This window comes from Paramisgurnus dabryanus, chromosome 15, assembly GCF_030506205.2.
Source record: "Paramisgurnus dabryanus chromosome 15, PD_genome_1.1, whole genome shotgun sequence".
Classification (NCBI taxonomy): domain Eukaryota; kingdom Metazoa; phylum Chordata; class Actinopteri; order Cypriniformes; family Cobitidae; genus Paramisgurnus; species Paramisgurnus dabryanus.
Window position 1 is genome coordinate 7,486,056 of NC_133351.1, and position 24,673 is coordinate 7,510,728.

Sequence of the window (24,673 nt, forward strand, 5' to 3'; positions counted from 1 at the left end):
TTTGTGATGAATGTGAAAACCTTTGCTAATGCTCATTGTTTTGTTTAGATATCATATGGAGAGAGATGGAAAGGAATGCAAGCTCATAATCAAGGAGTGCAGACCAGATGATGAATGTGAATACGCCTGTGGAGTGGAAGACCTTAGATCAAGGGCACGTCTCTTTGTTGAAGGTAATTTTTTCCAATTTTTTGCAAACATTGTGAAAAAAGCTGTATAAATACTGAAATAAATGTTGTTGTTACTTATTACTTCATTGAATTAAGTATTCCATTTACATTTAATCATTAAACACACAATGTTATTAAACGCAACATCTTAAGCAACAAATTAAGGAAATCAAGTAGCAGTTTATTGTACAAGAGCCAACAATAGTTGCAGTGCCTCAATGCCAAGTTTTAAAAGCTTGACTACAAAATATAAGGACTGCCTGCAAGATGTTTCTTTAAGATGCAAATCCACCAAACGCCATCAAATACTTTTGCTTCCAATCCACTTAATCACTGCCCCAGCAATTAAGAGTCTGATGAAAAATGCAAATTTACAAGAAAACATGTCAGACGCACTTAGCGGGTTTTGTATCTGAGCTCTTCATATCTTGAATGATTTGAAATCCTCATTATGTTTTTCTTTTCCTCAACAGAGATTCCAGTGGAAATTGTCAGGCCACCCACAGATGTCTTTGAGCCACCAGGCTCAGATATTGTGTTTGAGGCTGAACTAAATAAAGACAGAGTTGAGATTAAATGGATGAGGAACAACATGATCATCGTCCAGGGTGACAAATACCAGATGATCAGTGAGGGCAAAGTTCACAGATTGCAGGTCTGTGAGATCAGACCACGCGATCAAGGAGAATACAGAATAGTTGCCAAGGATAAGGATGCCAGAGCCAAGCTTGAGCTTGCAGGTAGGATAGCTTGTGTGTCAGAGTACAGTTTTTTGTTTGTCATATAAGGAATATATTTGGTGATGTACTGTCTTTTTCCTTACAGCTGTGCCTAAGATCAAGACCACAGATCAGAACCTTGTAACAGATGCTGGAAAGCCTTTCCTTATGACAGTTCCCTACGATGCTTATCCTCGCGCTGAGGCCGAATGGTTTTTCGAAGACACCAGCCTGCCCAGCCAGAACATTGACACATCCACTGATAGGACTGAGTATAGGTTAAAAGACCCTAAGAAGTCAGATAAGGGTCGCTATAAGATTAAGATCAAGAACAAACACGGAAAAGGAGAGGCTTTCATAAATCTAGACGTTATTGGTAAGAAAAGCAATATTTTTTACAGACAAGTGCGTGTGTTGTAGATGTATAATAACAAAAGTGTGATTTTAGATGTTCCGGGACCTGTGAAGAACCTGCAGGTTATAGACACTGCTGATGGTGAGGTCAGCCTTGCTTGGGAGGAACCAGAAAGTGATGGTGGAAGCAAGATCTTGGCTTATGTGGTTGAGAGACGTGATATCAATCGCAAGACCTGGACAATGGCCACAGACCGTGCTGACCTTCCAGAGTATTGTGTTGCCGGATTGCAGAGGGATAACCTGTATCTCTTCCGTGTTTGTGCTCGCAATAGAGTCGGACATGGAGAGCCTGTTGTCACAGATGAGGCAGTTCAAGCCAAGAACAAATTTGGTGAGCACCGCGTGAATTTATTGCTTTGTCTGGTATTGTGATAGTAACGACTCTTTTTGTTTTGGAAATAATTATATTTCATTTTCCTAACAGATGTACCTGATGCACCTCAGAACGTTATAGTTGCAGATGTCAATAGGTTTGGTGCCACAGTTTCTTGGGAACCACCTCTGTTTGATGGAGGATCTGAGATCACATCTTACATCATTGAGCTCCGTGACCGTACATCTGTGAGATGGGAGCCTGCCTTGGTGGTTAAAGCTGAAGATCTCACAGCCACACTTAATGATGTTGTCGAGAACAAAGAATACATTTTCAGGGTCAGGGCAGAGAACAGGGCTGGAATTGGTCAGCCAAGCGCTGCCACACATCCAGTGAAAATTATGGATCCCATTGGTTAGTAGTGGTTTAGACTATATTTTAATATACTTTTTGAGTTGTTGAATTGTTGTATGTAATAAAGTATGTAATGGAAACTTTTTTTTCTACTATAGAGAGGCCAAGTCCACCACTGAACCTAAACTACTCAAATCAGAACAAAGAGTCTGTTCAGCTGTCATGGGAGACACCCATCAGCAATGGAGGCAGCATAATTACAGGCTACGTCATTGAAAAGTGTGAAGATGGTACTGACAAATGGCTGAGATGTAATGCAAGGCTTTGTCCAGACCTTTATTACAGGGTATGCATTTTTTTTGTTTGCTATCATACTAGTATATCGTGTCTTTTTGGCTGGTTTGCGCTTGACTTGGTTACATTAGGCTCCTAGCCTAGCTAAGATAGTTCTAGCTGGCTTTGTTGGGAGGACCGATGTAAGTTGTTAAAAACCCCTTTTAAAAACCATCTGGCCAGGTTGATAGACCATTAAATATAACTTATAGTTTTTGCCTTATTAGCACTGTTTCGTGTGTATTAAATAAAAGAAAACTATATGTTTCCTATATTAGGTTTCTGGATTGAAGTTTGGTCAGAAGTATCTCTATAGAGTATGTGCAGAAAATGCAGCTGGATTGTCTGATCCAGCTGATGTTCTTGGGCCGCTCTTGGCCGACGATCCTCATGGTAAGCATAAATCATAAATGGTATCTTATGCACCTCATACACACAATTATTTTAAATATATATTTTCTTTATGCTCCTTTAGTGGGTCCCACTTTGGATCTCAGTGGATTCAAAGACGGTCTGGAGGTCATTGTTCCCAATGCTCTTCACATCCGAGTTCCAATTACGGGATATCCCTTGCCCAAGGCCAAATGGTCATTCGGCGATACAGAGCTCACCGCAGGTGACCGTGTTTCCATGTCCACCAAACCTACATACACCGAACTGGTTGTTGCACCAAGTGTTCGTCCAGACAAAGGAACATATACCTTACAACTGGAGAACGATGTCTCATCTGCTTTCGGAGAGATTGACGTCAATGTTATAGGTATGCAGCATGTCATTTTACCATTTAATACAATAAATCCTACAATTTGCAAAGTGATTCACGGGAATTCTCTTTATTTGCATCTCTCAGCATGTCCAAGTGCACCCAAAGACTTCAAAGCCGCTGAGGTGACCAGACACCACGTGCATCTGATGTGGGAGGCACCAGAACATGATGGAGGAAGCCCTGTAATGGGGTACAATATTGAGAAACGAGAGGTTTCCCGCAAGACCTGGGTCAAGGTAAGCTGTTATTTAGTTAGTTTAAAGCAACTCAACAGTATTTGTACACTGAGTTTAAACCATAACGCTCTTTTTTAGGTGATGTCAGGTATTGAGGACCTTGAGTTTACTGTCACGGACGTCATCGAGGGCAAGGAATATTTGTTCAGCGTCATTGCTTGTAACAAATGTGGACCAGGAGAACCAGCATACATTGATGACCCTGTGAACGTGTCCTCCCCAGCAAGTAAGTCATAACAAGTGATATACATGGGTAGTTATTTTTATTGCTTATTGCATCAGAAATTGCATTATTAATAGCAATATCAGTCTGTTAGTTTGCCGTTATGAAGTAGCTGGTGAATTAACACTGTTTTAAAATACAGCTGTGCCCGATCCACCGGAGAACCTTAAATGGAGAGACAAATCAGCAAAGGGCATCTTCCTATTCTGGGAACCTCCCAGATATGATGGTGGTGCACCTGTTAAGGGCTATATTGTTGATAAGTGCCAGCGTGGCACTGACAAATGGGAGGCCTGTGGAGATCCCATTCCTGATCTGAAGTGAGTGTTCCTTGCATAACATATTATTTTGTTTCATAATTATTTAAATGCATTCACATCTGTATCATTTAATATCCCAGGTACCAGGTCACTGGTCTTGTAGAAGGTCAGTGGTATTCCTATCGCATCAGAGCAGTGAATAGACTTGGAGCCAGTCGACCATGCAGGGCTACAGATGAGATCCTTGCTGTGGATCCTAAAGGTTAGCAATCTAGATCCACTCATAATTAATCATTAAATAAGAGCCAGCATCCACTAAATTCACATTGTCTGTTGTATTTTATAGAGCCACCAGAGATCCAACTTGACGTTAAGCTCTTGGCTGGCTTGACTGCCAGAGCCGGCACTAAGATTGACCTTCCTGCTGATGTGCTGGGCAAACCTGACCCAAGAGTGAAGTGGACAAAGGCTGACTTAGTCCTTAGACCAGATTCAGATGATAGAGTTACCATTGAGACCAAACCTGGCCATTCCATGCTGTCCATTGCAAACACAACCAGAGCCGACACAGCCACCTACATCATTGAGGCCGTCAACACTAGTGGCCGTGCAACTGCCACAGTTGACGTCAACATTCTTGGTATAGTGTTTTTCATGTGCTGTGTCTTTTACGCATAATACTCTAATACTATTATAGTGCGTAATGTTTATTGTAATTGATTTTGTCAAAAAAAAATACAGATAAACCTGGTCCTCCAGCTGCTTTTGACATCTCTGATATCACAAACGAGTCCTGTTGTTTGGCCTGGAATGCCCCCAGAGATGACGGTGGCTCCCCTGTCACAAACTACATTGTGGAGATGAGACCCACAGATAAAGAGGAGTGGCAAAAACTGTCTGCTACCATTAAGTTTACTATTTTTAAAGCCTCCAAGCTGGTGTCTATGAAGGAGTATGTCTTCAGGGTTTCTGCTGAGAACCAATATGGCATTGGCAGTCCAGCCGAGCATGTGCCTATTACTGCAAAGTATTCATTTGGTGAGCATCAACTTTATTGTAGCATTCTTGTTGTTGTCAAGTACGTACAAAAATCATTAATGTTTATAATAATGATTTATAAGATGAGCTGTTAGGTTCAGATATTACAGGAAATGTACGTTTGACATAATTTGATCTATGCAAAGATAAGTACATAAAGTAACCTGCAATTTCAAATAGAGATGGCGATATAGATGCAAATGGTACAAATTGCAGCTTTAATCAAGCCTTACTTATAAAATGTCTGCTGTTTTTTGTTGTTCAGACACTCCTGGGGCTCCAACTAGGGTTCAGCCTTCAGATATCGCAAAGGATGCTGTAACTCTAACTTGGTATGAGCCCGATGAAGATGGTGGAAGTCCCATTACTGGGTACTGGATTGAGAGGTTTGATCCTGAAACGGATAAATGGATCAGGTGTAACAAGCTGCCAGTCAGGGACACAACATTCAGGTAGGCTCCTCGTTTTGTCAGTGCATTGGCATTCGAAAGGTACAACAGCTTTTAATGTTGTTGAATTAATGTTTTTTTTCAGGGTGAAAGGTTTGCCAACTAAAAAGAAATGCAGGTTCAGAGTTTTGGCTGAGAATCTTGCAGGACCAGGAAAGCCAAGTGATGAGACCGCGCCAATTTTGATTAAAGATCCAATTGGTATGTTATGCTGCTAATTTTTTTAATAAGTTGAAAATGTAAAAATAATACAGTAGTTGTGAATCTCAAATGCTCTTGTTGTTTCAGATCCTCCTTGGGCTCCTGGAAAACCATACATCAAAGACACTGGCAAGACTTCAATAGACCTGATGTGGACCCGGCCTGAACATGATGGTGGTGCTAAGATTGAGTCCTACATCATTGAGCTTCAAAAGACTGGAACTGAAGAATGGGTTCGTGTAGCTGAGGATGTGCCAACAACAGAGCACTTATTGAAGGGCCTGAAGGAGATGCAGGAGTATTCGTTCAGAGTCAGGGCCGTCAATGCTGTTGGAGAGAGTGAAGCCAGTGACCCAAGTGACCCTGTCGTCTGCAAGGAGAGACTTCGTAAGTATTAAGTGAATGAAATTTAAAACACAGACATTTAATTTCTACTGCTTCAATAATATTATTGTGTATTGTCTTTGAAATAGATCCCCCATCTGCCCCACGCTGGCTTGAAGTGGTTAACATAACTAAGATTAACTGTGACCTGAAGTGGACAGAACCAGATAGTGATGGTGGCTCTCCGATCACCAACTATGTTGTTGAGAAAAGAGATGTCAGACGCAGGAACTGGCAGTCTGTGGACACCACAGTAAAAGACATCAAGTATACTGTCAGTCCACTGATTGAAGGTTCTCTGTATGTTTTCCGTGTCGCAGCTGAAAATGCAGCTGGTGTTGGCGAGTTCTGTGAGCTCGAGGACTCTGTTCTGGCTAAAGATACTTTCAGTAAGTTATAACGCTACATTGTCTTTGATTTGTGTCTGTTAGAAGCAATATTAATTTTATAAGTTTTTCAAGGTTATTTGTACATGAGTAAATTAGAGACCTAACAGTTGATGTAATGTCTTTTTAGCAACCCCTGGACCACCTTATGCTTTGACTGTTGTCGAGGTCACCAAAAGACACGTTGACCTCAAATGGGAGGCACCCAACAGTGATGGTGGAAGACCCATTACCAAGTATGTACAAATTTAATCATACATTACTGCTTTGTAGAATGCAAAGTCTGCACACTGTTTCCCTAAACAACAATTCATTAAGTGATGTTTAAAGTTAGCAGGACAAATGATTGAAGCGTTCCCTTTTGTAGGTATGTCATTGAGAAGAAAGAGAAAGTAGGCACCCGCTGGGTAAAGTCTGGAAAGACAGCTGGCCCTGAATGCAAGTACAGGGTGACCGATGTTGATGAAGGCTCCGAGGTGCAATTCCAGGTCCGTGCCGAAAACGAAGCTGGAGTTGGAAACCCAAGTGAACCTACTGATGTCATGACCATTGAGGATGCAATAAGTATGTATTTAATGGATATATTGCACATGTAGTACATATTGGTGTAGCAGACAGATACTAATATGCTTCGTAAATCTGGATTGATCAATTATATTTTTTGTTTTACCTGTCTTAAGGCATTCCTTCTGCTCCAAATGATGTGAAGATTGTTGATGGAAGCAGAGAGCACATCAACATTACCTGGAAAGCTCCTGAAAAGGATGGAGGAAGTCCAATAACTGGTTACCATGTTGAGCTGTCTGAAGCTGGAACTGAAAAATGGATGAGGATCAATGCTCGTCCTGTCAAAGAGCTGAGATTTAAGGCTGAGGAAGGCATAATTCCTGAAAAACAATATGTTTTACGAGTTCGTGCCATTAATGCTGTTGGTGTCAGTGATCCTTCTGAGATTTCTGACAGCGTCTTTGCCAAAGATCCTGACTGTAAGTCTATTAAGTTGTTCTGTATGTAAATACATTAGATAGATTTTGCGTATACTATGTATAAAAACATTACATTGTCTGACAATCTTGATATTCAATGCAAGATTTTAATATTCAAGTAGTGATGTAGTAAGTGTTATTTATTGAATATAAACTCAGACAGTGCCATTACGGTTTATTGCGACAATAACCAGTTGACTTATTTGTAATGTGACTTTTGTGCAATATTTAATGCATTTGTTTATATTTTAAAGGTAAGCCAACCATTGATCTTGAGACCCAAGACATTGTGGTTGTAGAGGGTGAAAAGCTGCACCTAAAGATCCCATACCGTGCAATTCCAAAACCATCAATGGTCTGGAAAAAGGGTGACACTGAACTAAAGACTGAAGACAGGCTCACACTGACATGTGATCTCAATCGGGTTGATCTGGAGCTTCTTAAGTGTAAACATGAAGATGCTGGCACATATACCGTAACTCTTGAGAACAGCTTGGGTTCAGTAACTGGCACAATAAACGTAAAAGTGATTGGTAAGTAAACTTTATTATCTGGCCTTAACTAATATAATTTGGCACACTGATAATACACACTGCTCAGAAATGTAATACAATGACTTGTATGTTTTTTTTTTATAAAAAGGCCTGCCTGGACAATGTAAAGACATCTCTCCCAGTGAGGTTACCAAGAGCTCTTGCAAAATCTCTTGGGAGCCCCCAGAGAGCGATGGTGGTAGCCCAATCTTGCACTATGTTCTGGAGAGAAGAGAAGCACAAAAGAAGACATATTTGCCTGTGATGTCTAGAGACAACGTTTTAAACTTTATGGCCAAAGACCTTATGCTTAACTGTGAATATTACTTCAGAGTGAAGGCCGTTAACAAGATTGGCAGTGGTGAATACCTTGAGCTCCGCAATCCTGTGAGAACAGAAGAACAGAAACGTAAGTGTAACTATTTAATTCGTAATAGATTTTTTACTTTCATGCATAGTTAAAGGTGTAGCGGAGGATTTTCTCAAATTTTAGAAAAGAACCGCCTTCTCCACTTTTTAAAAAAATGCAATTGCACAACACTCCTGCTTGACAACTAGGAGGACCAATAGTCTTGATGATCCAACCGGAAAAAGAAAATCCTCCGCAATACCTTTAATATTCTGTTCATGTCTATTATCCATTTGTGCTTTATTTGTGTATTGACTTTGTGCTATAAAATATCACAGAACATCCTGACCCACCAGTTGAGGTTGAAGCACACAATCCCACCTCAAATTCCGTCACGGTCACCTGGATGGCACCAGCAAATGATGGTGGATGTCCAATCACAGGCTACATCCTTGAGATGATTGAAAAAGATGGTGACAGATTCGAGAGATGCGTTCCTAACCTGGTACCTGGTTTCTCCTACACAATCACTGGTTTGACAGAAGGAAAGGAATACCAGTTCCGAGTCCGTGCTGAGAACATCGCAGGACCAAGTGACCCATCTCGCAGTTCTCAACTGATTAAGGCGGCTGATCCTGTTGGTATGTTAAAAAAATCATTGTCAATCAATTGCATTCAGTATCAATTGAATCTGCTCGGATCTAATTTATCTTTATCTTGATTTCTTCAGAACCACCAAAGGTATCACTCCATCCCCGCATTGTGTCTGGTCTTAGCATTAGAAAGGGAGAGGAAATTAAACTGGATGCCTTCATATCTGGATCACCATACCCAGCGGTTACATGGCTCAGAAATGATGAGAACGTCAGGCAGCCACCAGCTAAAAAGAAACCAGATTACACTTTGAAGAAGAAAAAGAAGACGAAGAGCTTTCAGCCTGAACCTGAAGAGGTTTTCCATCCTCCCCTATTAGATCGCCTGTCATACGACCAGAGCAAACGGGGTGAGACTGCATTGATGGTGCGTGATGCCATCAGAACTGACCATGGGAAGTTCACTATTAGAGTCGAGAATCCTCATGGTGTTGCAACGGCATCTTGTGATGTCAATGTTCTTGGTAAGTTACGCTCAGGCTCCTACTTATCCATTTCTTTGAAGACAATCAATGTCTTAACATTTCTGTTGTAACTCATAGATAAGCCTGGCCCTCCTGTCAACTTCGGATTTGAAGACATAAAGAACATCTCTGTCACTTGCACATGGGATGCACCTCTCGATGATGGTGGCAGTGAGATCATCAACTACATATTGGAAAAGAAAGACAACACTACCGATGAGATTGGTTGGGTAACTGTTACTTCAACCCACAAAGGGTACAATTACCCTGTAACCAAGCTTATTGAAGGAAAGGAGTACATCTTTAGAGTCACTGCAGAAAACAAGTTTGGTTGTGGACCCCCATGCTACTCAGAACCACTTATTGCAAAGAATCAGTTCGGTAAGAGCAAATCATAAAAACTTTTGAAAACATAATGTTTTAATGGTAGTTAGCTTACTGTATATGATGATTGATTTGAAATAACTTCAATATTGTTTTCTAGAACCACCTGATGCTCCCAACATGCCAAGAATCGGGGAGGTCTCCTCCAACTCTGTAGCCCTCAGCTGGCATGAGCCCAAGGACAATGGTAGCCCTATCCTTGGCTATTGGATTGAGAGACGTGAAGTTAACAGCAAATACTGGACCAGAGTGAACCGCAATCTTCTCAACTCTCTGGCGGTTAAGGTCGAGGGTCTTATGGAGGGCCTTGTTTATGTCTTTAGAGTCTGCGCTGAGAATCTTGCTGGCCCAGGAGAGTTCAGTGTACCAACTGATCCTCAGGCTGCAATGGATCCAATCTGTAAGTTTTAATTGTGAATCAGCTAACAAAATAAAAAAATAACTGAAAAAAATCCTACTCACAAAGCAAATATTTTTGCAGTACCACCTGGTGCACCTGTACCGAAAATTGATGATGTCACAAACACAACCATCGATATTTCTTGGGTACCTCCATTGTATAACGGCGGTGGAGAAATCCTTGGATATCATGTTGAGCGCTGTGTGGTTGGAGAGAAGGAATGGGTCCGCTGTACTGAGTACAGATGCAAGGACCGGAAGTTTACCATCACTGGATTGACTGAGGGGGCCGATTATAACATTCGTGTATTTGCTGTGAATGATGCCGGTAATGGAGCACCAGGCATGACTGAACCTGTTCAGGCCAAAGAACCTGAAGGTAAAACTTGTGCATTGTGCATAATGAATTTAATTCTGATCAAGCGGGTAGTACTAATCAATGTGTTTACCAAACAGAGGCCCCAGCGGTTGACTTTGATATTTCAGTGAGGAATGGAGTCCTCATTAGGGCTGGTGAAACTCTCCGTCTACCTGCTGTCATTACTGGCCGACCTGTGCCAGAATTGAAGTGGACGAAGGATGATGCTGAACTAGACAAAGAACATGTAGTTATTGAGACCGAAGGAAAGAACAGCATTTTAAGCATCAAAAACGCTTTGAGATCTGACCATGGCCAATACCAAATCACTGGTACCAACCCAAGTGGAACAAAGTCTGCATCTGTTAGGGTTGATGTGATGGGTAAGTAGCATTTTTTCTTTTTAAAGATCTTTGATGTTGTTGTTTTAAATCCTAATATTGTTTTTCCCCTTTGGTGTAAAAGATGTTCCTGGACCAGTGGTTGATCTTAAGACAGCTCATGTCAGTAAGAAGATGATTTCACTTACCTGGTCAGATCCTCTCGATAATGGTGGAAGTGATATCATTGGCTATATTGTCGAGAGAAAAGATGCCAAAATGCATATTTACAGACAACCCTTGGAAGTTGCTGCTTGCAAATGCGACATTGTAGGTCTTCTTGATGGTGAAGAATACATGTTCCGTGTGGTTGCGAAGAACAAGTTTGGCCTTGGAACTCCGGTTGAACTTGGACCTGTATTAGCAGTGGATCCCAAAGGTAACAAAAATGTTTTTCATTTAATTGATTATATAGCATCTTATACCCGAGGAGACTTTTAAGGGGTGTTCCTATTATAGTTTCCCATTATTTGTTTTTTAATTCTTACAAAACTACAGTTTACACATTTTATTTTTTCATTTCAGGAGTTCCTTCTGCCCCTGAGAAGCTGCACTACACAGAAAGGACCAAAAACACCATCACTTTAACTTGGCTACCACCTCACAGTGATGGTGGATCTCCAATCAGAGGTTACTATGTTGAAAAGATGAGAGAAGACAGCACTGAATATGATGTTGCCAACCACCAAATCTGCAAAGATCTCACCGTCACAATAGAAAATCTGTCTGAAAACACAAACTACGACTTCAGAGTGAAAGCTGTCAATGAGATTGGGGAAGGACCACCATCCAGACCAATTAATGTTCAAATTCATGATGATGAGCGTATGTATACCTACTCCCTTCAAAACGGAGAAAACATGTAGTTTGTTATTACTAATTATATTTGTTCCTTTCCTCTATTATAGATGCACCACGTGTTAAGTGGTTGAAGGCCTTTAAGAGTGATGCCATTGTTGTTAAGAAAGGAGTAGCCATTGAAATTCCTGCTGAAATTCATGGTCTGCCCTTGCCTACCTTTGAGTGGACAAAGAATGGAGTAGTTATTGACGCACCCACAGAGACAATGACACTGGAATCAGAGGAGATTAACAGGCAAACCATTAATACCAAAATTGGCATCCCTGAAACTGTAAGACAAGACACAGGCATTTATAAGCTGACTGCCAAAAACTCGCGGGGAACCGGTCAGCGCACAATCCGAGTGGATATCTTAGGTAAGGATTTTCATTTGACTGTAGACTTTTTATGTAAGCATGTTCATTTTTCAGTATATGTGTGGTAATTTTTTTTGTACATTTAGTATATTATTTCCTCTTAACGTCCAAAGAGCACCAGTGTTTGTTACAAAGAAGACCAGTGTAGCACGCTCTGCTATTTCTCATATATGTGTGGTAATGTTTGATGTTACAATGGTAGTATTGTGATAAAGTATTGTGGGTTAAGACAGTTATTGTATAATCTCATATGGAGTTATAATTGCTTTCTGTAAAGACAGTCTGTATGACATAAAGTAAAATGTAAGTTAAATAACTTTTAACTATATTGGTAAGTAACCCAATATATGGCTTCATATGGTAATAGGTTACTGAATATTCATAGATTTATACAAACTAGACATTCCTTTTCACATTTAATTACTCATCTGCATACTGTAAACTGATGTAGTTTCATAACTTTTAAATGCTTATTCTTTAGATCGCCCAATGCCACCAAGGAATATTGTGGTGTCCGATATCAAAGCTGAGTCTTGCTACCTTACCTGGGATGCTCCAGAGGACAATGGTGGAAGTGAGCTTCTTAACTACATTATTGAGAAGAGAGATGCCAGCAAAAAGAAGACTGACTGGGAACAGATAACATGCTGTGTTATTGACAGACGATATGGGGTTAGTTTTATTATATATATGCATATAAATTACTTTTCTATACAGTAAATATGATATATGCCTTTATATGTGTATGGTCTAAATATATGTTTATGTATTCTTCTACTTCTGAAGGTGTTCAAGTTGGAGGCCTACAGTACATACCAGTTCCAGATCAAAGCTGAGAACAAGTACGGAGTCAGCGATGGTTGCGAATCAGAAAAGGTTGTACTCAAAGATCCATTTGGCCTTCCTGGCCCACCTTTGAGGCCAAGAATTGTCAGTCACACCCGCTCATCCATGCTGGTGGCCTGGGAGCCTCCAGCAGACAATGGTGGCTCAACCATACAAGGTTATTGGATTGAAAAAAGAGAGAGGGGAGCCGTCTACTGGAGTCGGATTAACAGAGCATCAACAACAAAACCAGCAATCAAGGGTCTGGAATACAATGTGCTCCACCTTATTGATGGTATCGAGTACCAGTTCCGTGTAATGGCTCAGAATGCAGCTGGAATCGGACCTCCAAGTGAGGCAACCGAGTGTGTGTTTGCAATTGATCCAAGAAGTGAGTAGCCTATAAGTGTCCTATTTTGATATCATACCTTTATTAATTCTAGTTCTTAATGAACAAAAATTTAAACCCCTAAATGTTACTTACAGACCCTCCAAGTTCACCAGCAGCACCTGTAGTAACAGACAAAACCACAAGCAGCGTGTCTCTTTCCTGGACTCCACCAGAAAAAGACGGAGGTTCTCCAGTCAAGGGTTACATTGTTGAAGTTCAAGATGAAGGGTCATATGATTGGAGAAGATTAAATACACCAGACAATCTGATCCTTACCAATGCATACACAGTGCCAGACCTTAAACCGAATAAGAAAATCAGGTTGAGAATTGTTGCTGTCAATGAAGTTGGTGAATCTGAACCAAGTCCTAGAACTTCCGATATCATTGTACAGGACATTGTGGGTAAGTTTAACATCGTCATAAAAGTTGTGATGATATATATTGTAGAATAATGTGTACATGCACATGTTTCATTATGATTAAACAAAGTGTCGTTTGAAATTTTTACAGAGGAACCGATCATAACCCTGGAAGTCACAGCTAATGAGCTTCTGAATTGTCATGCTGGAACAACCATCAAGATTCCAGCCACCATCACAGGTAGACCCATTCCAAATGTCACGTGGGAGTTTGATGGAGCTGCCCCAACAGAGAAAAAGAACGAGCGCCACACCCTGCCCAAGGATTCAGAGGTAAGAGTATGCATATGGTTAAGTTATGTTAGGTTATCTTTATTGTCCACCAGGAAACATGTCTTCGGCTCACCATGGTATAAAAACAACAACAACTTTTATATGTTATAAAACTATTTATTTTACAGGTTTCATCCACTGATACGAGATCAGTAGTAACAATCCCTGTGAGTAAATTAAACCACTCTGGACGATACATTATCACTGCCAACAACCAAGCTGGTACCAAAGTTGCTAAAGTCCATGTTACTGTGCTTGGTAAGTAGAATTACATTTTGAAATCTTGTGATCTTGAAATGATCAAGCTGAAATCATAGTATTATTAAATAACAGAGAAACTAAAAGTATGCATTATAATAAATACAAATTTATTCTGCTATTGTTTAGATCTACCTGGGCCTCCTAAAGATCTCAAAGTCAGTGACATCACTCGTGGAACATGTAGGTTAACCTGGAAACCTCCAGACTGCGATGGTGGTGACAGAATTAAGAGCTACTTTATTGAGAAAAAGACAGTGGAAGGAAAGGCCTGGACAAAGGTCAATCCATCTTGTCCCAATCAGTCCTTGCTTGTGCCAGACCTCTTTGAGGGACAAGAATATTTTTTCCGCGTACGAGCTGAGAATAAATTCGGTTTGGGACCTCATATTGCAACAATTCAACGGACTAGAGCCTGTGATCCTATCCGTAAGTTTACTTTGTAAATCACTAAGTCATTAAAAATGGTAAAAAGTTTAATCTGACTCTTCCAATTGCTGTACACTGCAGATCCTCCTGATCCTCCCACAAGAGTCAAAATCGTTGATGTTTCCAAGGGCATTGTGACTCTGACATGGAAGCCACCGAGAAATGATGGTGGATCACCTGTGACTCACTACAATGTTGAACGTCTTTGGTGGGACAGCAGTGGAAACCAACAGGAGTCCTGGAGACAGTGCAATCGCCGTGATATTGAGGGCACCACTTTCAAAGTGGAGGAACTCAACGAGGGTGCCGAATATGAATTCCGTGTCAAGGCTGTGAATGAGGCTGGTGCAAGTAGACCATCTTCAACAGCTGGACCCATTGTTATTAAGGATCAGAGCAGTGCGTACAAAGTTGCATATCAAAATAATTCAGTAAATTTGAGAGTAATGAGCAGTGCACCAACTTATCTTTCACTTTCTCATTTTTAGGGGCACCATCAATTGAACTTCCAGAGTTTATGGAGGTTGAACAAGGAACAAACATTCATATTGTTGCTAAGCTTAAGGGCTGTCCATTCCCAACACTCACATGGCAGAAAGCTCCGCCCCACAAGGGTGATAGAAAGGTTGATATTGTGTATGATGAACACATCAACAAGCTTGTGTCTGATGATAGCTGCACCCTGCTGATCCAGCAAGGCAAACGCTCAGATACAAGCCTCTACACTCTTACTGCTAGCAACAACCTTGGTACAGTTTCTAAGGAAATGAGGCTTAATGTTCTAGGTAAGTTGCGACAATTGTTTCTTGGAAAAGTACTTTTACTAAGACATAGATGTTGTTTTTATTACAAACCAAATGCTGTTTTTCAAACAGGACGTCCTGGGCCTCCATCTGGACCAATCAAGTTTGAGGAGATTCGTGGTGAACAGATAACGCTTTCATGGCTGCCTCCTGTAGATGATGGTGGCTCCAAAATTACAAACTACACTATTGAAAGACGTGTGGCCAACAGGAAAACTTGGATTCCTGTCACTAGTGAACCCAAAGAGCGACTATACACGATCGAGGGTTTGATGCCAGGCCATGAGTATATTTTCAGAATTAGGGCTCAGAACAAATATGGTGTTGGTGATCCTCTTGACAGTGAACCTGAAGTAGCCAGAGATGTTTTATGTACGTACTCATCACAAATATTATGTTGAGTTAATTTTGTACATTATTTTATCTTAATTTCACTTGAATATTTTGTATCTCATGATTTTTTGCAGTGCCACCTGGCCCATGTGAAAAGCCCACGCTTTCTAGCATCACCATGGACTCCATGACTGTGAACTGGGAAGAGCCAGATACAGACGGAGGTTCTCCGATAACAGGCTACTGGCTTGAACGCAAAGAAACGACATCTAAACGCTGGAACAGAGTAACTCGTGATCCAATTAGGCCCATGCCACTTGGTGTGTCCCACACTGTCACAGGACTCATTGAGGGATCTCAGTATATATTCCGTGTAACAGCAATTAACATAGCAGGATGTGGACCTCCAAGTCCGCCATCTGACCCAACGTTTGCCAGAGATCCAATAGGTAGGAAGTACTACAGCTAAAGAATCAGTATTAGGACTTTGTAAGTGAAAGAAATCTCACACTATGTCAAATTGGTTTTCTTGTAGCACCTCCTTCTCCCCCAACCCCCAAAGTCACAGACTGGACAAGGTCGACTGTAGACTTGGAATGGATTCCACCTCTGAAAGATGGAGGCTCTAAGATAATGGGCTACTTTGTTGAATACAAAGAAGAGGGTACGGAAGCCTGGGTTAAGGTGTGTTGAAGCTTTCTCTATACAACAAGAATGTTAAATTGTAATCTTTGTTGCATTTTTCTGTAGCACATTCGTGGATAGAGCACTCGGGAATTAAATCCACAACCTATGCAACAACTTACTATGGAATACACATATTGACATACTGATACAAATGTAAAGCTTATTTGCATTGTAGATAACATAATTTTTTGTTTTTATTATGCTACAAGATGTTTACATTTTGTTTCAGGCTAAAGACAAGGAAGTTAGAGGAACCAAATTTGTGGTAACTGGATTGAAACCAAATGCCTTTTATAAATTCAGAGTTGTGGCATTCAATGCTGCTGGTCTGAGTGAACCAGGTGAAATTGCAGATGCTCTTGAAATGAAGGACCACATAAGTAAGTCTTAAAAGTTCAACCTGTAGATGGTTTCATTGCTTGTGTGAAAACTCCTTGACCACAGTTAAAACATTTGTCTTTTTTCAGTTACCCCTGCGCTTGAGCTAGACATCTCTGTAAAGGACAGAATGATTGTTCATGCCGGAGGTGTTATTCGTCTCCTGGCTTACGTGTCAGGCCTACCTCCACCTGTGATAACATGGAACAGAGATCAAGGTCCTGTCCCAGCAGAAGCTGTGATTGAAACCACCTACATCAGCTGCTCAATGGTAATCAAGGACTGCAATAGGAGGCATCAAGGTGTTTATACAATAACTGCCAAAAACGATGGAGGAGAGGTGAAGAAATCTGTTATTGTTGATGTACTCGGTAAGTATTTTCCGATAATGCAAATGGCTGATGCATTATTTCAAAACCTTATGTCACAGTTTCCTATTTTTTCCACAGATGTCCCCGGTCCAGTGGGAGCACCTTTTACTGCAGAGAATCTAACAAGTGATTCACTCAAGCTAAACTGGTTCTTCCCAGAGGATGATGGTGGAACTGCCATTTCTAACTACATTGTTGAGAAGCGTGAAGCTGAGCGCAAGGCTTGGACAGCTTGCTCCTACACAGCTGGCAGACAGAATGCTATCGTAAACAATCTGGTGCTGAAAAAGGCATACTTCTTCAGAGTTGCAGCTGAAAATGCAGTTGGAGTCGGTCCGTTCCGCCAAACAACATGTGAAGTTGTGGTCAGAGATCGTATCAGTAAGTTTGCTGACTACTTTTCATTTGGAATGAGCTCCCAATTTTTAGAACATGTAATGCACCCATATAATTTTCTGAATTAGTTTGAACTAATAATCATGTGACTTCTTTGACCAGATGTTCCAGAGCGTCCAGAAGACCTTGAAGTTACTACCGTTACTAAAGACTATATTAGTTTGACTTGGAAACCACCTAGGTATGATGGAGGATCTGAGGTCATATCCTATGTTATTGAAGCTCGCATGATCGGAAAAGACAAGTTTGTCAGACTGACCAAAGACAAATTAATGGATCGGCGATTCACTTATGATGGTCTCCGTGAAGGTGACAGCTATGAATTCCGTGTCAGTGCAGTGAATGAAGTTGGTCAGGGCAAGCCGTCCTTCTCCACAAAGGCAATAACATGTAGAGATGAACTTGGTAAGTGAAGGTTGTCTTGTTATTAAAACAATTAAATCTTTAGTTCAGTGGGTTCAGTACATTTTGATTTAATGATAAAAAATGGATAAAATGTTTTGTCCAAAAAGTGGAATTTATTAAATTAGTACAGACAATAAAATACCTAAATATAGATTGATTTTCCACAAAACATGATTTTCCAGACTCCAAATGACCTTTACATTTTTGCTTGTTTTGATGTTCACTTCTGACACAAGTAACAAATTGCTATTGAATTGTTATGTTTAAATATTGTTTAGATATTGAATCTTCAGTGCTTGAGCTTCCAAATGATAAATGTGTTTACATTTTTACAGTCAAAATAGACTTTACATAGCATGTAAATCAACCTATGGGTCACTGGTCACCCGCTTGTCTGTGCAGTACATAGTGATGATATTCCTTATGAAATCTTCGACTTCCAATTTCAGAGCCCCCTACAATTGAACTGGACTTCCGTGACAAGGTTATTGTGCGTGTTGGTGAAAGTATTGCACTCCTTGGCCGCTACACTGGAAAACCAGCTCCATCTGTCACTTGGTCTAGAGATGACAAGGAATTGAAAGCAGACAGCCACATCCAGTTCAAAAATACCCTTACCACAATGTGCTTGGGTATTATCAAAGCTAAACGTGAACACAGTGGCAAATACTGTGTGACAGTTGAAAACTGCACTGGTTCTCGTAAGGGCATTTGTAATGTTACAGTAGTTGGTAAGTCCCCTTAAAGGTACAGTTTACTCTTGAATGATAATTCTATCATTATTATGTTGTTCCAAACCTATGGAACTGTATTTAACTTTATGCAAGTGCAGAAAATTGGAAAAATGTTAAAGGTGCCAAAGAATGTATTGATACAATATTTTACATTGTTCTCTGATCCCTACATAGAAGGTATGTGACTTTATTAAGTGTACCTTATTTAAAAGGTAATTAAGTTGAGCTCTGCTCTTATTGGCTGTTTCTCAGAGCAGCTCATTTCCGTAGCTCTGTGTATGTGCCTGTTTTCCAGCGGTCTTTTGCATGCACAAGGTTTACATAAGAAGGAGGTCAATACAGTTTTACATTCTATGGCACCTTTGACACTTTTTAATTTGAACTTCAAAATAACAATAGTGTTGTAGTATGACAAGCAATCTATTTCATGTATGAATATTGTTTTTTTAGATCGACCATTGCCTCCTGAGGGCCCAGTGGTCTTTGAGGATGTTCACAGAGATCACATGGTCATTTCCTGGAAGCCACCTCTTGATGATGGTGGATCTGAAATTTCTAACTACATCATTGAGAAGCGAGATGTCAACAGAGACATGTGGACAACTGTAACATCTGCAACAACAAAGACCTTTTGCAAAGTGCCTAAGCTTGTAGAGGGACGTGAATACATCATGCGAATTAGTGCTGAGAACATGTATGGCATAAGTGACCCACTGGAGTCAGAGGAGATGAAAGCTAAAGATATGTTTAGTACGTAAAAAAAAACAATAATAGAGATCTCTTTGAACATTTATGCAGCATTTTTTTGTTCTTAATTTGCTGTGCTGTTACATAATTACAGGGGTACCTGAAGCACCTGAGCAACCCACAGTCAAAGATGTTTACCATGACTCAGCACTGGTGCTTTGGAACCGTCCTCGTGATGGTGGAAAGCCCATCACTAATTATATCTTGGAAAGAAAGGAGCCCTCATCTAAGAGATGGTCCCGTGCAACCAGAGATCCAATTTACCCTGCTACCCAGTATAGGGTACAAGATCTCGTTGAAGGTTGTGAATATGAATTCCGTGTAATGGCAGAAAATGAATTGGGCATTGGAGATCCAAGCCCTCCATCAAAGCCTATTCTTGCTAAGGATCCCGTTGGTAAGTCTTTATCATTTGATGCACTTAATGCATATCACTATTCATAATTATTTGACTTAATTCAGCTCACTGTCTTATCCTTCAATAGTTCGGCCAAGCCCACCTGTTTTGCCTGAGGCTGTCGACAAAACCAAAGATTCTGTGAGTCTTTCATGGCGTGTCCCACGGCATGATGGCAAAGGCAAAATCCTTGGTTACTTAATTGAGTATCAGAAGCCTGGTGCAATCGATTGGATCCAAGCAAATGAAACTCCTGAATCATGCCCCGACACTAACTTTGTTGTGACAAAACTACCAGAGGGTGAAGAGTTCAGGTTCAGAATTATGGCTGTGAATGCAGCTGGAAAATCTGATCCTGCTTTTGTTAAGGAACCAGTGAAAGTTCATGACAGACTTGGTAATTTTAGTTTTTCTTTGTCCAAAAAAAATAAAAATAATGTATAACAGTGGCATTGAAAAGTAGCTGTAAATTTAAAATTTACTAGAACTATTTTGCTGACCTGCTGAAAGTTAATTAGCTACATAAAATTAATTAAGTTTGAGTATAATATTTACAAGTTCTATCTTGAAATTCTGTCATGCAGAGGAGCCAGAGTTGCTGCTAGATGCGAACATGGCACGTGACCACCTTGCCATGGTTGGAACAGACATTACACTGAGTGCTAAAATTAAGGGCATGCCAATTCCCACTGTTTCATGGAAGAAGAATGATGGTGAAGTTCCTGCTCATTGTCTCCTAGAGGTCACTGCGAGTGGAAGCAAACTTCACATTAAGAAATGTACCCGTGCTGACTCTGGCAATTACACTATCACAATTCAAAATGCAGCTGGATCAAAATCTGCTACGTGCACTGTCCTCACACTTGGTATGTATATGTTTTGCACTTTAAAAACCATAATGTTCCAAGCAAAATGTATAATTAAGGCAATACCTATTGTAATTCTCCAATAACCACTTTTCCTTTTGACCTAGATAAACCTAAACCTCCAAGGAATCTTGCTGTCTCTGAAATTACAAGTGAGTCATGTTATCTGACATGGAAGAAGCCAGAAGATGATGGTGGTGCTGTGATATCCCATTATGTTGTGCAAAAGAAAGATGTAGCCAGTGAGAACTGGGTTCCAGTTTGTGCTGCATCTAAAAAGCTTAGCCTCATGGCTCTGTATCTAATGGAAGGAATACAGTATCTCTTCAGAGTGGCAGCTGAGAATCAGTTTGGCAGGAGTGCATTTGTTGAAACCACGAAACCCATCAAAGCAGTTGATCCTCTCTGTAAGTATGAAACGTAATGTTATTATTAGATTTTTTGCCATTTTATTTTATTTTTTATAAACAATTTATGTTTTTTACTCAAAGATCCCCCCGGTCCACCCAAGAATCTGCATCATGTGGACGCAGAGAAAACTGAAGTATGGCTCGAGTGGGAGTGGCCTGATCGCACAGGTGGAAGCGAGATCACTGGGTTCATTGTTGAACATCAAGAGGAAGGTGCCACCGACTGGGTCAACTTCAAGACTGTCAGCAATCCTCTTTGCCATGTCACTGGACTTAAAGAGGGAAAAACTTACAGATTCCGTGTAAAAGCACAAAATGCTATAGGCATTAGCCGACCAGACACCAGTATACCAATTACTTGCCAGGAGAAAACATGTAAGACTTACTTTTAAAAAAATGTTTGAAGTAGTTTAAATGAATAAATCAGTACATTTATTGTGTTTACTTCTTTTTCAGTGGCTCCATCTATTGAAGTTGATGTGAAACTTATTGAAGGTCTTGTTGTGAAGGCTGGTAGCACAATCATTCTCCCAGCAGTCATGATTGGAATCCCAACTCCAACACCCAAGTGGCAAAGTGATGGAAATGAGCTTAAAACTGAGGGCAAATTTAAAATCGATACAAAAGGAAATTCAACTATTTTGAATATTAGTGAGTGTGTCAGGACTGACAGTGGAGAGTATGTTCTTACTGTGTCAAACCCTGCAGGCAGTAAGTCGGTTGCTCTGCATGTCACAGTTCTTGATGTTCCGTCTGCACCAGTTGGTCCAGTAAATATCCTTGAGGTTACTCCTGATCATATGGTAATCCAGTGGCGTGCACCCAAAGATGATGGTGGAACGCCTTTGATGAACTATATTGTAGAGAAGAAGGATGTGAAGAAGCCTTGGGAACCATGGTCAGTTGTGAGTTCTGGAAGCACCAGCACAACTGCCAAAGTGCCACGTTTGGAAAAGGGACGTGAATATATTGTACGCATACGTGCTGAGAACAAGGTTGGCATCGGTGCTGCCCTTGAAAGTCCTCCAACTGTTGCTAAGCATATGTTTGATCCACCAGGACCTCCTGGCCGACCAACATGTTCTGATATAACTGAAAATGCAGTAACAGCTTCATGGACTGAACCAGAAACCGATGGTGGAAGCCCTGTAAGCGGCTATATTGTTGAGCGCAGGGAGATGACTGGCAAATGGATTCGTGTCAATAAAACTCCAGTCTTGGATGTAAGATACAGGGTCTGTGGTCTGTTTGAGGGTAATACCTATGAATTTAGAATCTTTGCCGAAAACATCGCTGGCATAAGTGAACCATCGTATCCATCAGACCCAGTAAAGGCTAAGCGGCCAATTACTCCTCCAGGACCTCCAAGTAACATTAGGCTGAAGGACTGGAGCAAGTCATATGCAGATTTGGTATGGAGCAAACCTTCCAGAGATGGAGGCAGCCCCATCCTAGGCTATGTTGTGGAAATCCAGAAATCAGGTTCAGCACAGTGGGATAGAATAAATAAGGATCTTATTAAGATTTGTGCATTTAGAGTGCCTGGACTTACTGAAGGCACAGAGTACAGATTCCGCATTAGAGCGTCAAACAAGGTTGGAGATGGTGAGCCAAGAGAACTCACAGAAACTGTGCTTGCCAAGGACATCCTTGTTCCCCCTGAAGTAACCGTTGATGTCGCTTGCCGTGACCTTCTTACAGTTAGAGCAGGGCAGATCATTAACCTTGTGACCCGTGTCAAGGGCAGACCTGATCCTGAAATCACTTGGACTAAAGATGCAAGAGTCTTGGGCAGAGATAAGCGTACTGAGATGAACAATAACTTCCCTCTTGCAGAGCTGGTTATTCAGGATGCTGTTAGAGCTGATTATGGAAAATATGCAATTCAAGCAAAGAATAGCAGTGGTCAAGCACAAGCTACAATTATCGTCAATGTGCTTGATATTCCTGGAGCTTGTCAGAACTTGAAGGTTGCTTATGCAACTAAAGACTCATGTATGGTGTCTTGGGAAAATCCAGATGATAATGGGGGCACTGAAATTACCAATTATATAATTGAGTGCCGACAACCTAGTCAAAGAACATGGACAGTTGTTTCATCTGACTGCACCAAACGACTTATTAAAGCACCACTTGTTGAGAATTGTGAATATTTCTTCCGTGTGAGTGCAGAGAATAAAATCGGTGCTGGTCCTCCGACTGAAACAAAAACACCAGTCCTTGCAGTTGATCCAGTAGAGAAGCCTGGTGAGCCAGAAAACTTCCATATTACTGAAATCGGGAAGACGTTTGTTTTCCTCAAATGGAAGAGGCCAGAAAATGATGGTGGCAGTCGTAATCTTGCTTACCATATTGAAAAGAAACCCAAAGAAGCAGATGAATGGGAAAGACTGCACAAAGGTGCCATAAAAGAAACATATTTTATGGCTGACAGGTGTATTGAGAATAAAATTTATCAGTTTAGAGTTCAAACAAAGAATGAGGGAGGAGAGAGCAACTGGGTGACAACAGCTGAAGTTCTTGTAAAGGAGGAACTTGTACAGCCAGAGCTCAAAGTCAAACTGTTGGGAACTCTTATTGTTAAAGCTGGAGAGGCCATTCCAATTGAGGCAGAAGTTAAAGGTAAACCCCAGCCTGATATAAAATGGTCTAAAGAGAATTACACCGGAGATATCCACAAAAGCCCAAGAGTGCAAATTGAAACTGCCACCAACTTTACAAAATTACTCCTCACAAATTCAAAACGTGGTGATACTGGAAAGTACATAATCACAGCAACAAATGCTGCTGGAACCTGCTCTGCTGAGGCCAAGGTAAATGTCCTTGATAGACCAGGTCCAATTCGAGACCTGAAGGTCTCAGACATCTCTGTGGACAGATGCAAGCTTACATGGGAGATCCCAGAAGATGATGGTGGATGTGAGATCTATAACTACATTATAGAGAAATGTGAGACAAAGAGAGGGGTGTGGTCTATTCATTCATCAGCTGTTGTAACTAACTCGGCTAAAGTTACTCGCCTTATTGAAGGAAATGAATATAGATTCAGAGTGAGAGCTGAGAACAAAATGGGGGCTGGCCCTGCTGTAGAAACTGAGTCCTTTGTTGCAAGGACCCAGTGTAGCAGACCAGATGCACCAGATGCTCCAGAAGTGACCAAAATTACAAAAGATGACATGGTTGTTGTGTGGTGCGCACCTGATAATGATGGTGGAAAGCCCATTACTGGCTATATTCTTGAGAAAAAAGAAGAGCATGCCATTCGGTGGGCACCAGTTACCAAGTCCCCAACTGCAGGAACACAAATGACTGTTTCAGGGTTATTGCCCAATCATAATTACCAGTTCCGTGTTAAGGCTGAAAATGAAATTGGAGTTGGCGATGCAAGCAAACCATCTAGATCACTGACAGCAAGAGATCCAATTGGTATGTCCCGTCATCCTTTAAACTAATATTTAAAATATTAAGCATATGCTTTCTGTTCAAAAGGTTTTTTAAGATTATGAGAAACATTTTAGTTTTATGACCCTAAACTTTTGAATGGCTGTGTGTATGTTATTATTATTATGTATATATT

General features: G+C 40.8%; 1 protein-coding gene across 1 annotated transcript in view; it reads left to right on the forward strand.

The window, feature by feature from the left end:
- The window catches only part of ttn.1 (titin, tandem duplicate 1), a 142,360-nt gene that overhangs the window by 64,308 nt on the left and 53,379 nt on the right, over positions 1-24,673 (forward strand). The window contains exons 102-156 of the mRNA XM_073812032.1: positions 49-173; positions 644-910; positions 996-1,265; positions 1,338-1,637; positions 1,731-2,033; positions 2,132-2,319; positions 2,585-2,699; positions 2,782-3,066; positions 3,157-3,308; positions 3,387-3,534; positions 3,674-3,851; positions 3,932-4,053; positions 4,138-4,431; positions 4,533-4,829; positions 5,095-5,281; positions 5,364-5,479; positions 5,567-5,866; positions 5,953-6,252; positions 6,380-6,485; positions 6,617-6,813; positions 6,930-7,235; positions 7,490-7,768; positions 7,878-8,177; positions 8,456-8,758; positions 8,848-9,234; positions 9,313-9,615; positions 9,719-10,018; positions 10,100-10,396; positions 10,474-10,758; positions 10,841-11,134; positions 11,281-11,580; positions 11,664-11,972; positions 12,454-12,644; positions 12,759-13,188; positions 13,284-13,592; positions 13,701-13,882; positions 14,011-14,140; positions 14,270-14,569; positions 14,651-14,968; positions 15,058-15,354; positions 15,445-15,744; positions 15,840-16,154; positions 16,241-16,389; positions 16,622-16,772; positions 16,860-17,141; positions 17,220-17,522; positions 17,640-17,942; positions 18,392-18,673; positions 19,127-19,426; positions 19,518-19,820; positions 19,909-20,217; positions 20,405-20,686; positions 20,794-21,093; positions 21,178-21,471; positions 21,553-24,522. Coding sequence (XP_073668133.1) covers positions 49-173; positions 644-910; positions 996-1,265; positions 1,338-1,637; positions 1,731-2,033; positions 2,132-2,319; positions 2,585-2,699; positions 2,782-3,066; positions 3,157-3,308; positions 3,387-3,534; positions 3,674-3,851; positions 3,932-4,053; positions 4,138-4,431; positions 4,533-4,829; positions 5,095-5,281; positions 5,364-5,479; positions 5,567-5,866; positions 5,953-6,252; positions 6,380-6,485; positions 6,617-6,813; positions 6,930-7,235; positions 7,490-7,768; positions 7,878-8,177; positions 8,456-8,758; positions 8,848-9,234; positions 9,313-9,615; positions 9,719-10,018; positions 10,100-10,396; positions 10,474-10,758; positions 10,841-11,134; positions 11,281-11,580; positions 11,664-11,972; positions 12,454-12,644; positions 12,759-13,188; positions 13,284-13,592; positions 13,701-13,882; positions 14,011-14,140; positions 14,270-14,569; positions 14,651-14,968; positions 15,058-15,354; positions 15,445-15,744; positions 15,840-16,154; positions 16,241-16,389; positions 16,622-16,772; positions 16,860-17,141; positions 17,220-17,522; positions 17,640-17,942; positions 18,392-18,673; positions 19,127-19,426; positions 19,518-19,820; positions 19,909-20,217; positions 20,405-20,686; positions 20,794-21,093; positions 21,178-21,471; positions 21,553-24,522 — 16,913 coding nt within the window. The remainder of the gene's footprint in view (positions 1-48; positions 174-643; positions 911-995; positions 1,266-1,337; positions 1,638-1,730; positions 2,034-2,131; positions 2,320-2,584; positions 2,700-2,781; positions 3,067-3,156; positions 3,309-3,386; positions 3,535-3,673; positions 3,852-3,931; positions 4,054-4,137; positions 4,432-4,532; positions 4,830-5,094; positions 5,282-5,363; positions 5,480-5,566; positions 5,867-5,952; positions 6,253-6,379; positions 6,486-6,616; positions 6,814-6,929; positions 7,236-7,489; positions 7,769-7,877; positions 8,178-8,455; positions 8,759-8,847; positions 9,235-9,312; positions 9,616-9,718; positions 10,019-10,099; positions 10,397-10,473; positions 10,759-10,840; positions 11,135-11,280; positions 11,581-11,663; positions 11,973-12,453; positions 12,645-12,758; positions 13,189-13,283; positions 13,593-13,700; positions 13,883-14,010; positions 14,141-14,269; positions 14,570-14,650; positions 14,969-15,057; positions 15,355-15,444; positions 15,745-15,839; positions 16,155-16,240; positions 16,390-16,621; positions 16,773-16,859; positions 17,142-17,219; positions 17,523-17,639; positions 17,943-18,391; positions 18,674-19,126; positions 19,427-19,517; positions 19,821-19,908; positions 20,218-20,404; positions 20,687-20,793; positions 21,094-21,177; positions 21,472-21,552; positions 24,523-24,673) is intronic.